This window comes from Thermothielavioides terrestris, chromosome 1 (assembly GCF_000226115.1).
Source record: "Thermothielavioides terrestris NRRL 8126 chromosome 1, complete sequence".
Taxonomy (NCBI): domain Eukaryota; kingdom Fungi; phylum Ascomycota; class Sordariomycetes; order Sordariales; family Chaetomiaceae; genus Thermothielavioides; species Thermothielavioides terrestris.
Genome location: NC_016457.1, coordinates 88139 through 100556, shown reverse-complemented (window position 1 = coordinate 100556; position 12418 = coordinate 88139). Strand labels below are relative to the sequence as shown.

At 57.4% G+C, this 12418-nt stretch overlaps 3 protein-coding genes across 3 annotated transcripts; 2 read left to right on the top strand and 1 right to left on the bottom strand.

Annotated features, from left to right (window-relative positions):
- Window positions 1-4645: 4645 nt before the first annotated feature.
- THITE_153704 (uncharacterized protein) lies at window positions 4646-5551 on the top strand (the record flags this gene model as incomplete). Its single annotated transcript, XM_003648495.1, has 1 exon — window positions 4646-5551. The coding sequence occupies one exon, from the start codon at window positions 4646-4648 to the stop codon at window positions 5549-5551; it is 906 nt and encodes a 301-aa protein (XP_003648543.1).
- Window positions 5552-6125: 574 nt separating this feature from the next.
- On the top strand, window positions 6126-7441 carry THITE_2106121 (uncharacterized protein). The gene is made up of 2 exons (XM_003648494.1): window positions 6126-6567; window positions 6631-7441. Exons 1-2 carry the CDS (start codon window positions 6340-6342, stop codon window positions 7366-7368), a joined length of 966 nt encoding a protein of 321 aa, XP_003648542.1. The 5' UTR covers window positions 6126-6339; the 3' UTR covers window positions 7369-7441.
- A 147-nt stretch (window positions 7442-7588) lies between these two features.
- On the bottom strand, window positions 7589-10245 carry THITE_2106119 (uncharacterized protein). The gene is made up of 2 exons (XM_003648493.1): window positions 9488-10245; window positions 7589-9401 (listed from the first exon to the last, which is right to left on the bottom strand). Exons 1-2 carry the CDS (start codon window positions 9999-10001, stop codon window positions 8110-8112), a joined length of 1806 nt encoding a protein of 601 aa, XP_003648541.1. The 5' UTR covers window positions 10002-10245; the 3' UTR covers window positions 7589-8109.
- Between the last annotated feature and the right edge of the window lie 2173 nt (window positions 10246-12418).

Here is a 12418-nt window from a genome sequence, read left to right as displayed (position 1 = left end):
CTATCTAGTACCCCCTTTATAATATACTCTCCTCTTCCTAAAATAGGGAAAGTAGTAGTACCTACTTCTATATAGTCACCGTCTCCTAATAGTACAAAGGTACTAAGAACTAGGAGCTTCTTATCGTTAATAATATATAGAGTAGTATAGTTGTTAAAGAGAGTACTCTAAAAGAGCTAATAGATAATAGTGGTTAAGAATATAAGTAGATAGTAAGCTTCTTTACTAAAGAGGCTTAGGTCGATAATAGTATAGACGATTTTATTAAGAAGAGCTAAACTAGAGTTCCTCTACTTTATAGAGCTAGAGCTATACTACTTTTAAAGGCTCTTCTAAAGGGAATACTACTTTAGTTCATTGAGGTACTCCCTAATTTTAGTAATCTACACTTCTAAAAACTTATAACGGCCCTTCTCTACCCTAGTAACTACCGTCTAAAGAAACTAGTAGTCGACTAGCTTTTATTTATATTTGCTATTAGCCTTGTAAAGGTATAGGTAGAGCTTTAAGCTATAAGAGCCTACGCTATCCAAGGAACTATTGCCTTAAGCTACTCCTAAAGAGGTAAATATACTATAGCTAAGCCCTTTAAAGTAGGCGTTGTCGATCTAAATATTAAGGTAAACGTCTAGCTTATCGAGAATAGGAATTAAACGCCCTTTAGCTTCGAGTACCTTGATCTTAGAGAGCTAGTAGCGAGCCTAGTCTAGGGCGATCTAGTGACCGACCGCCTTAATAAGGTGCTTAGAAGCTCTAGGTCCAATAACCTCTAGGATATTAAAGCTCTTTATATATAGATACGCCTTGTTCTAAAAATAGTACTACTTATATAGATTGATACCTACTCTATAAGCTTCTTATAGGACTATTATATACTAGTAAGCAGCTATATCTTCTATAAGAATATTGGTAGGTATAAACTACTTATAGAGCTTATAAATAAGGGCCTAGGGGCTACTAAAGCTAGTGTTTAAGATAGCAATATATATAGCGTTAAGCAAAGGCTAGTAGACAAAGCGTATAATCTACTAGTTGATAAGCGAACGCGATTTAACCCTACTCTCCTAGATAATAGAGATTATAAGGTAGTCTTTATATATAGCTTCGAGCTTAGTAGTAACCTTTTACTTAATAGGAGTCTAAACTTGCTCTAGAAGAACGCCTAATACCTTAGTACACTTTTTATAAAGCTCTTCGATCGCGTTTTCCTCTATAGGGACTTTTAGTCGCTTATCCTAAGGCTCATTAGGAGTATCTAGATCGTATTTATCCTAGATACTATTACTTAGAGCTAAGATCTTAAGCTCTATAAACCACTTGGTCTAATCTATATAGGACTAGAGTATAATAGTTGAGTTGCTCTCGGTAGTTGTTATATTAAGATATAGAGTATAAGAAAAAGAGAGAGAGAGAGAGAGCTTGCTATAGGTTACTTGCTATATACAATTATAGAGCGCCTAGGCTTATAACTGACACGCTATAGCGAGCTACAATATATAGATACAACAGTAGGATCGTAGTAGAGTATCGGAATACAAAGAGAGTACGTTGTTCTAGTACAAAGGAAAGCTAAGGACTGAACAGAGCGTGGTATATATATATCTAGGAGTGGGGAAATCATGGCCAGTGCGCTATACCAAGCTCTGAACCCCTTACCCCTGACGTGACACATGGGGACATCCTGCGTAGCCGATCAGGGCAGCAAACAACCCAGATCTGTGTCCTGATCATAATCAGTCCAGATATGGAACTGCGTCACTCTGGCGTGTACGCAAGGTTGCATGTCGAATACACCACGCCACGGGACCTTGATGAGACAACACCCGTTTTCCGCGAGATCCCAGGCGATAACTCCGATGGGCGCTTAACTGTAAGTTATTGCCGAGCTGAGGCTGAGCCGGAGGGCTCCGATTACGGCCTAGCGGTTCAGCGCTAAGCAGAGGATTCGGATTCGGACCCCTGGGCCTGAAGAGCCCCATGTCTCAGGCGCTGGGCGTGTTCATCCACTTCACGTTCACGTTGACAGATACACGGGAGCTCGTGTGGCCTGCACTCCGCCCGCCGCTCCCCTGGCGTCCACAGCTTCACGGCCAGCGGGGCCACCACCCCCGTCCTCATGGCGCACCAGGCGCCCACGCACACATCGGCGCAGCACTCCCCAGACTGGCCGCCGGCCCAGCAACAGCAGCCTCCGGGCCAGAAGCCTTCGTGGTCACCACCCCATGGAGCTCAAGTCGAAGCAGCGCAGCATGTTCCACCGTCCGGCCACCAGCCACGGCTCCCGCCGGAGGTTGGGATGGCCAACCTGAGAATCGGCGGGGCGAGTCCGGCGCCTCCACGTCTCCTTCGGAAACCAGTAGCAGGGCACGGAAAGCCTCTCGAGGCGCCGCCGTTGAAGCCGCCGTCAACGGGCCATTTTTCACCGCCCACGCCGGCGCCGAGCCCGGGTTATCAAGCGTATTATTCGCCGCAGCAGGCGCCCGCCGAGGCCCCGGGACATGCTTGGGCATTCCCAACACCGCCTGTCTTCGAGATGGAGGCTTCTCTCTACCCACCGCCCGCCGGGAACATCGCATTGGCAACATGGACGCCTGCCGGGCAAGTCCAACCAGCCCAGAGCTTCATTGCCGAGCTGCCGGGATCAGAACCTGCAGCAGTGTCCAGTGGCTACCAGAACAACTCAAGCTCCCGAAGTACCGAGCCTTCAACAGTTGCCCAGATAAACCCTAGTCCCCAAAGCAGTGTCGAGCCTGCCCAACCACCAAAGTCTATTCTGATGGCAGACGGTCACTCTGACCCTCCTGGCCCGGGTTCCACAAAGAACCTAGATGCCGCGCAGGCTTCTCCTTGCGAGCCTGCGCGTCCGGACCCGGCGTTGTCTTCTCTTGAAAGCGGGGGCCTTATCGTGACCCAAAAGCCGCCGCCTCTTGACCATGAAGGCCTTATACCAGCTCTCGGGGCTGCAGGGCACGATGCTGTTGCTTCGAGCTCCCCGCCCAGCCTTGCCCGCCTGTCGACACCAAGCCCCAGTCTTGACCCCGTCCAACCCGCGGCCGGTCCGCCTCCGGTTGCTGCCGCTTCCGCTACGCCTTCGGCTTACCTCGGACATCGAGCTCATTCGGCCATGTCCCCTATTACCGCTCAGCCTCCCTCACCGGCAGCAACTCCTCACCAAGCTCACACAACAGCGATTCAAGGCCCCTCAGCAACTCATGAACCGGCTCTCGCGCCGATAGGGCCGACATACACGCCGGCTGCGCTCCCCGCTAAGCCTCCTACCATCCCAGCCCCAGTTGCGTCTTCTGGGCCGGCGGCTTCGGCTATCGCCAACGCGACCTCGCCCAACCTATCGACGCCGGTGGCGCCTCCGGCGACGAGCCTGGCTCACCCCGGCTTCCCAGCCCCGTCTGCACCACCCACACCCAAGCCCAGCAGGCACGCCGGAGCGAGCTCAAGCTTCAGCGGGTTTGCCAACTCGATATTTAGTAAGGACACGGTAAGGTGGAGCAAGAAGACGGCTAGTCGACTCGGTGACGCCCTCAAGAACGCGGCGTCGACAGCACACGCGGCCGCCACCAACGCACAGGTCGCTGCTTCACAAGCTGCAGCGCTGCACAGGCAGAGATCACTGTTGGCCGCTCAGAGACATGCGGCCTCGAGCGGCCCGGGCGAACCGCCGGGAACTGCTCCCGTGCTAAGCACACCGCAGCCGGCGCCTGCCGGGCAGCCTCAAGCCTGGCCGGCTGCGGCCCCCCATGCTGCAACGCACGGAGCACAGGCGGGTATCCTCACAGCACCTGGAGCCCAGGCGCATCCAGCTTGGCTGCCCGGCCCTGTACAGGGCCAAGCGGGACTGCTGGCCGGACAGCATGTCACCCCGGCGCAGCCGAGTACCCCTACACCTCCTCAGCTGATCAGTTCTGGGCTCGGACCTGGAGGGCAGCTCCCTGCTACCGTCTCGCAACAACCATCGCAGCAGCCCTGGTTGTCCGGCACCGCAGTCGCTCCTGATTCCGGGCATCTGGCAGGCAGTCAAACCCAAGACCATGGGCCAACACCCCCGAGTTGGCCAGGACACGGGCCCGCTCCCGATGCAAAGGGGCAGGATTCTCAGCCCGGCTCAACCAACGGCGATGCCACTGCGGATTCTAGGACCGTGCCAAACAGACCGGGGAAAACCGACTCGACAGGTCCCGAGAAAGTACACCTAGGCGCAGGAGACCCTGACCGGCCGTCGCAACCGCAAGGAGGTACTTTGCTCAGGGCTTCGGGACAAGTAGCCGAGGCACATCCTCGCGAAATGCCCGTCGCTGCGCCTTCTTTCAGCTATAACCAGGCACGTCCAGCAAATTACCCACCGCTTCATGCTTACCCACAAGCCCAACATCCCCAATACTGGGTACAAGGATACGTGGCTGCTCCTCTCGCCGGCTTTGGCACACCGGCGCTAGGAGTCGCAGGCCAGCAGCAGGTAGTCGCGGGACAGCCGCCTTCACAGCCTCTGGCCAGTCAACAGCAGATGGCGAACCATCCGAGTGGTGTATACTCAACGGCACCTGGAGCAATCCCATACCCGGGGGCGCCAGCTGGTCTCACGCAGGCACAGTGGGGAACTGGACATGTCCAGGCATGGAGTAGCCCGCAAATGCCTGGCGGCCCGGCTTTTCATCAACCCGTGCACCAACCCGCTATCCACCCTTCTCAACAGCCGCCGCAGCTCATGAGCAGCGCCCAGGCAGGCCCTTGGACAGTACATCCCGGTGCAGCACCTGGCGTGGTGATGCCTGGTCAAGTGCCGGCAGCTTGGCACCAGCCTGCTGCTCAACAACAGCAGCATCCTTGGGCGCCTCCGAGCATCGCCATGCCCGCCGCGTCCCAGTTCACTCCAGCACAGCAGCAGCCTCAGCCGTGGCCCCCTAGCATGCCGGTCGCGATGGACCCCAACACGTCCATCTCCGTGCCGTTCTCCAGGCTCGCCCAACCTCCCGTCCCCGTCGCCTACCCTGGGCCACCACACCCGGGCGTAGCCGCCGCGACCATCCCGCCGCACGCCCAGGGCGTACCGTCTTTCCCACAACCCCAGTGGCCAGCGCAGCCGTCGTACGCGCATGGCTACGTCCTCCAACAACCGCACCAGATGCAGCCGGCTCCGCAGGGCAACGACGACATTCAGCGGCCCGTGGGCGGGGTGGCGGAAAGCAGCCAACACCAAGTAGCAAGCGTCACCCAAGAAGGGTTCGGCGCAGGCAACGCGCCCTCCACAACAGGCCTGTCCCTCTCGAACGAACTTGCGACCGCCCCGGCACCGATCATGGGCCAGCTCACTGCCAATGATGGTTCCGAGAGGAAGAAGGCCCGGGCTGCCGAGCCTGGCGAGGCAGCTGGCCGCGACATCGCTGATCCTGGCGGTGCTGGTCATCCTGTCCAGGATGGTGCTGGCAGCAGTGACGCAGACCCGGGGAAGACGGAGCTTGCCGGGGACGGGAAGGCAGATGGCGAGGCGAAAACAGGGGATGCACAACCGGAGGCCGCCGGTCCCGGAGGGGGATGAATCTGCCGAGCAGGACAATGCGGCCACGGCGGCAGTTTGACGTGTTTGGTTACCTAATTGATCGAACACAAGACTAGACGGCAGACTCTAAGTTCTTCTCTCCCGAGTCCCACTTTGTTCTCCTGTTTTCCCTCATATTTTTTTCTTCCTTTGATTTCGTCTCTTTTCTTTTCTTTCCCTCCCCTACATCCCCTAGTTTTACTTGCTTCTTTTCTTGCTCCATTTTTTTTGTTCTGCTTTTATTTGTTCCAGGTTTCCTCTCTTATAGATTAGTTCACTAACTTGAGCGAGTGCAGAACGTCTAGTGTTTAGCTAAAGTAAACTGTACTACTGTAGCTGCAGTTTAGTCTGCTATCTACAGTCAAATATAAGAACCATCATGACATGAAACGAACTACAAGCATCTCCAACAAAGAGTCATGAACATACTTTTCCTTAAACGCCGTCCATTTATCATCCGTATGGCCTGTCATTTCTGTTAGGTCTGGGAGTCAGAGGCAGGGTCTCTAGGGGTTAGGGTTCCCTCTTATCGTCGAGAATCCGCAGCGACCGCTTCCCCGGGATCTCCACACTTTCAGAAGCCGTCAAGGCCAGGGCGAAGTGAACTACTTCAGCGCCGAACCTTGGTATCACTGGCTGACTGATTGTCCGAGAGGGGACTTTTGCATGAAACACTCTCACAACAGCGCCATATTTTCGTTGCGATCACCACGCCATCGAATCAGCCAGAGCACCTCGGGGAGGACGGGGGGCAGCCTCGATGCGGCCCACCCGCGCCGGCTGAAATTATGGCGCGGAGGAACATTCTGTTGTGCTTCGATGCATTTGGGACCCTGTTTAAGCCCAAGCGCCCCATCCAGGAGCAGTACGCCAGCGTGGCCCGGCAGTGCGGGCTCGACGGCTTCAGCGCCGAGCAGGTCCAGGCCTCCTTCAAAGCCGCCTTCTCCGGAGAGTCCAAGGCTCATCCCAACTATGGCAAGGACAGCGGCATGGGCGCGGAGAAGTGGTGGACGAACGTGAGCCGCCCTATACATCCTATACCGCTCTTTGCTATTCGCGACTGACGGGCATCATGCCAGGTCATTCACCAGACCTTCCGACCACTCATCGGTCCGGACAAGAAGCTGCCCGAGGACCTGGCTCCAAGACTGCTCCATCGTTTTTCATCCGACGAAGGCTATGCCCCGGCGCCGGGCGTGGTCTCGTTGCTCCGATCCCTCAAGCAGCAGCAGCAGCAGCAGGGCCGGAACCGGATCACCGTGGGCGTCATCACCAACTCCGACGACAGAGTCCCCAGCATCCTGTCGTCTCTCGGCCTCCGCGTCAGCCCCCTCCGTTATGGTTATGGCGCCAGCACGGACCTGGACCTGGCCAGAGCATCCGGCCACGCGTACGACATCGATCTGCACTGCATGTCGTACGACGTCGGCTTTGCCAAACCGGACCGCCGCATCTTCGACGCCGCCGAGCACATGGCAAACCAGCTGCTGGCAATGCAGCAGCAGCGAGGAGCTGAGACCGGGAGCAGCGGATCGGCGAAGGGGGATTCGCCCTGGCTGAAGCTGTACGTTGGCGATGACTTTGAAAAGGACGTCGTAGGAGCCCAGGGCGCCGGGTGGAACGCGGTCTTTGTCAGCCCGGAAGAACACTCCGTTTCGGACCAGAAGAAGGACATGTCGGATTTGGAACAGCTGGAGGGCAAGACGTTGGAGGACGTGTTCCCCCAGGACGGGCCATCTCCAACTCTGATCCGGGCAGAGCGCACTCAGAGCTTTCTCGCGTGGCTCATGAAGCGGTGCGCGGAGGGGGATCAGTAACTAGCGCACGAACCCAGCTCCACTAAGGAATCAGTGGTCAAGAGTCTATGCCGGGAGAGGAGTGAGCAGTTTGACACCGGGGCGCGAGACGCCGCTGGATAGACGCCGTCTACGGAAGCCAACCGCATCGGTGATAACGTTATGGCTTATCCTGCCAGAGGTGGACGGCGGACCTGTAGTCTCCGGGGAGATCGCAGGATGTGGGCCAGACGGCGCCTCGACTGGCAGGTCCCAGTCGCTCCTGACTCTGAGTGATGTAGCGCAATTGTTGGGGAACGCAGAAGCCCAGACGCAACAGAGTCGAGCCGGACCGACTTTACTTCCTTTGCTTCCATGCTATGTAAGGACTGCTGAAGTAGCATCGTTGCAGGACAGGTGTATTTAAACAAGGTATCCAGGTATTCCAAAGAAAAGAGCAAGGAAAGGAGATAGGGAACGAAAGAGATGAGCCCGAGACTGCAGAGGCTCCGGAGCCGCCCATGTGACTCAACAACGACAGCTCCAAAAAGGGAACACGGTCTCCAACCATGACGCACGGAGACAGAGCATCCGACACTGCTAACGACCCTGTTGGCGAGGAAGCCATTGTTGCTTTGGTTTGCTCTCCCGAAACCCTTTTGGTTATGACGAACACACGCCTTGCGCCACGCTTCCAACCTTCTAACCCTCTGAGATGTCCTGTCTTTCGCCATACTCCCTCCACCATCACCACGACGCCACAGTTCCCCGGGCAGTCCGTGCTCAACCCGACATGCGTGAATTCTGGTCGGCCGACACTGTTGGCCGAGCCGGCGCTGGAGGCGGCTCGGTAAGCGTTGCTGGCGGGCCAGTCTGTTCCCTGTTCCCGTAAAGCGTCTCGCACCACTCCTCGGCGCTCACGAGAGTCCGGTTGAGGACGTCGGCGACTTGGCTCATCAACTGCAGTGACTCTCGTGCGAAGAGCAGCGCCAAGTGCGAGCTATTCCGCGCTCGCATCTCCGGGCTGGGGTCCTCGGGTCGTCCCTCCGATTCGCGGACGTAATGGAACTGGTAGAGCCCCGGCAGACTCATCAGCTGGCGTTGGACGATGTTCTTTGCGTTCTCCGGGAGGGCGCCGCCGGCGTACTTTGAGATGGTCTGCACCGTGCGGTAGATGACGCGGAAAAGATCGTCGCGGAGCTCGCTCATGCGCTGGATGAGCGTCTTCCGTTGGGCTGCTGTTTGTGGGTTCGCGTCGGGCCCTCCGACCATGGCACGATCCTCGCCGTCGGTGCGGGCTGCAGCGTCGAACTCGTCGATGACGCTCTTGAGCTTGACAAGGACACCATCGATGTACCCATGTGTGTCCCTCAGCACCTGCAGGCAGTATCGAAGACTCCGCAGACTTTCTTGCTTCATGGCCACGCCAAGTCCAGATGTGGTCACGACGAACCGCTGGCCCCACGGCTGCGGGGAGGACCCGAGTTCCGGTCTCGAGCCGGTCGAATCCTCGGCCACCTCGGTATATGCCGGCGATCGTTGGTCGTCATAGGCGGGGAGCGTCTCTACGGTACTGATCGACGTGCGCCGGTCGTCTGCATCGGCATCCAAGTCCGCGTACGGCGCATCCGAGGGGTTCTTCTTCTCAACATCCCGCTCAGATTTGAGTCGCTTGTTGCTTCCGCGCTCGCCCGTCTCGATATCCGCGGACGCTTGTTGTTTCCTGCTGCGCCTGCCGAATATCCAGCGCACGCCACCCTCCACACCTGTTTTCCGGCCCACATTGCCAACGGCTTTTCCGACCGGCTTGAGGTAGCTCTCAACGTATTCGGCGCTCGTTCTGAGACGAGGCGAGTAGTTTTTGCCGCTGTTGTAGGCGGAAGCCGCTCCTTCGATGGTAGTGGCCAAGAGGGGGTGCGAAGTCGTGATCAGCGTCAAGAGGGGCTCTGGCTCCGGCGGGCTGCGGCCGTTGGTTTGGGGCGAGGGACTGACGGAGGAGAGGTCGCGGGAGGGCTTGCAATCGCTGTGTGTTGAAGCGAGCGACGTGCTGCGATGGCGTGGGGAGGAGCCAAAGTCTGCATTCAGAATGTTCCCGGTCAGCTTCCAACCTCCCGCAAGGCCAAAAATCCCAGTGGATCGTGCTCTCCCGTTGCCAACGTACCCGCTCTCATCTGCCCCAGCGCTTCAGCAGCCATTCTCACGTCGGGGTCATCTAAGCTGACGCTGGGACCCCTCCGGGCGGCGTTCTGCTCCACGACTGTGCCCGGCGACGACTCGACAGGATCTAGATAGCTGGGTGTGTAGTATGCTGTGAAAGGGTTGAGACTGGGCCAGTAGTTGGTCGTTTTGGTATACGGAGCGGGATGCGCAGGCTCTGGCGGCTTCGGGAGCGGTGCATGGGCTTGTGCGCCAGTGACGGAGGACAACGGCGGCAAGGTCTGGCCGGAGGGCCCGGTGGGCTTCTCATGCGGCTGCTGGATCGGCGCGAGCTCGGTGGTGGGATCGCTGGGGAAGGCGAGAGCGAGGGGCGGGAGCTGAAGTGGGGGCGTCGCGGCGACGGCGGGCGGCGAGAAGCCGGCTGACGGCATGTGTTCGGGGCGGCCATCCGCGAGGCGCGTTTGATCCGTCGACGCGTCCGAGACGGCTAACGCAGCCGAGCCGGCTGGTTGTTGCATCGTTGTTCCAGCCGATCCTGCGGCCTCGCCCGGCTCCGCCCGCGGCCTGGGATCGATGGGCGGCATGTGATCCTGCCTGACCGTACGGCCTCTTAGAAGAAAACCAGCGAAGCCGTCGGTTTAGAAGCGCGCCGGCATGGAACCTGGGGCTTTCATTCAGCGCTCGCTCGAATTGCTCGCTCGCCCTCGTGCGTCCGATCGCTCGATCGCTCGTCGGCTGGTCGTTTCGACAGCCAGTTACGTCAGGAACAGAGCCCACTCTCCAGTATTGCACTCGCAGATCCAAACTGCCCGCAGGGTCTGGCTGGGCTACAACACCGGAAGCAACACTCGCGCTGTTGCAATGGACAATGGCCAGCTCAGCTGAGATGGGTGCTGTTTCTACGGTGAGAGGGTTGTGGTCAGCGTGCGGAATGACGAAAGGCCTCTGCACTGCGGGTCTCACTGGGGGGGCGGCCAGCGCTGATGATATTGGCAGACTTCCTACCTTCCTGTGTAGTCCGTGCTGAGGGGGTTCGGTTTGGTCGACATGGGACCAGGGTGCTGGGACACACGAGAGGGTCCGAGATTGGACGGACGATTCCCGCGCGTATCCGCAGGTAACGAACAGGTGAAAAGAAATATCGGATGGATGTACGGATCAGTAAAGGATGCCAGTCGGAAGGCTGCAGCTCATAGCAACAGCGGAGAACTGTTAGGTCGTCTGAGGTTTGGGAGCAACTTTCGTTAGTAGGTGGGATAATGTCTTGTTCAACGCTGGAGGTGCCCAGCTTCTTGGCTGCCACACAGGGCCAGGGAAGATTCAGGATGTCACACTGAGGTCAGGTGCAACTGGACTGACCCTTGCATCCTTGCCCACCCACTGCGCGGGGTCCTTCATCCCATCCATATCCGGGCTGCAGGGTCCGAGGCTCTTCCGTTCATTCGTAACTGGAAGGTTCAAGCACGTGGGGCGAGGTCGGATTGTGGCGCTGGCGGCACGCCATTGAAGGCATCAAGACGCATCGACCGCCAACCTAATGCCTTGTGCTGGATAGAGAGTAAGAGGAATGCACACTGTATGAAGTTTATGTACACTACCTATAACCCACTGCAAACAAAGCTAAACACCGTTACGAGGAGCTGCGGTGCTGGTGCGATGTGGTGCTGGGATTCTGGTCTGGAACAGTCAAGTCAGCGGGGCCACCAGCTCCCCCATGACCGCACATGGCCCATGGCATCATTGTTGTAACTGAGCTTCGCATTCCTGGAGTTCCCACCACACTTGGGCGCAAAACGACGAACCGAGGTCCGCCTGATAACTGCCTAGCGTGAGCAGTAACTAGCGTTCAGCTGGTTCTGTAAGCATCGCTGATACGAGGATATTCTGATCCAAGCACGGGTGCGGTGCTCATCGGTGGAATGTCAAGCACGTGTCAGAGCTACCGATAGTTGCCTAGGTAGGCAGATTTAACCGCGCCCACTCGGCTCCTCCTGGAGCTTTGTCATGTCATGAGCACCGGTTGGCCCACTTTCACATGCCCATGGGTCCGCTGCAAACGCTGCCGCCCTGGGGCCCAATGGGTTCCTGTCACCGCGCCCTTCACTATGGAGGTACAGAAACATAAGGACGTCCTTATTTCATGGGAAAACACTCGTTCAGGTACCTGCGTGGTCATTGGGTTCCATCTTGTTTGCCCGGCATGTGATCTTGAAGAAGGCTTGAACAGTTTAACCGACACACGAAGCGGGAGGGAGGCTGAGGGGGAATCTGCGTTGTCGGTCGAGGCATGGTTGATCCGGCACGAAAACCGAAAGGGACTGAAGCTTTCAATGTGCTCGAAACAGCGGCTTCCGCGAGAACGGAGCGAGTGGTACGGCAGTGGGATGGTGGGATGTGCGGCGCCTCTGACGCTGCCCAAGCAACAAAAGGGATGCGGCTCAAAGAGCCACACAAGTACTCGGGCAGCTCTTATGGCGCCGTGCAATAATGATTCCTCTCCGCGTCGCTAAATCGCAGACAACATCAACAACGGCACGGATCGGAAACACGACAGAAAGCCGGCACCAGTTGTGCGTACGATGGACTGCACTGTCTATTGGACGCGTTGAGGAGAGAGAGAGAAGGGAAGAGAGCGAGACCAAGCCCGAAAAAATTCTCTGCAAAATGCCCAGTCGGGGCAGGCGCAGGGGACCCGCCACGGAGCTGAGTTTACTCCGTTGGTAGCCTTCTTCACCCGCCCCACACCGGCCGCAGCCCCGCCACGTGTGGGGTTGAACCTGATGCGGCCCGTGCGTTGGCAGCCGCCAGCATCGCAGCAGCACGGAGCTGCCTATCACTTGGCAGTTAACGTTAACATGAACTAACGTGAATGGAAACGCCGCCCCGTCGCCCAGGACTGGCGCATCTTGAAGCGGAAGCCCCGACGCCGATGCCA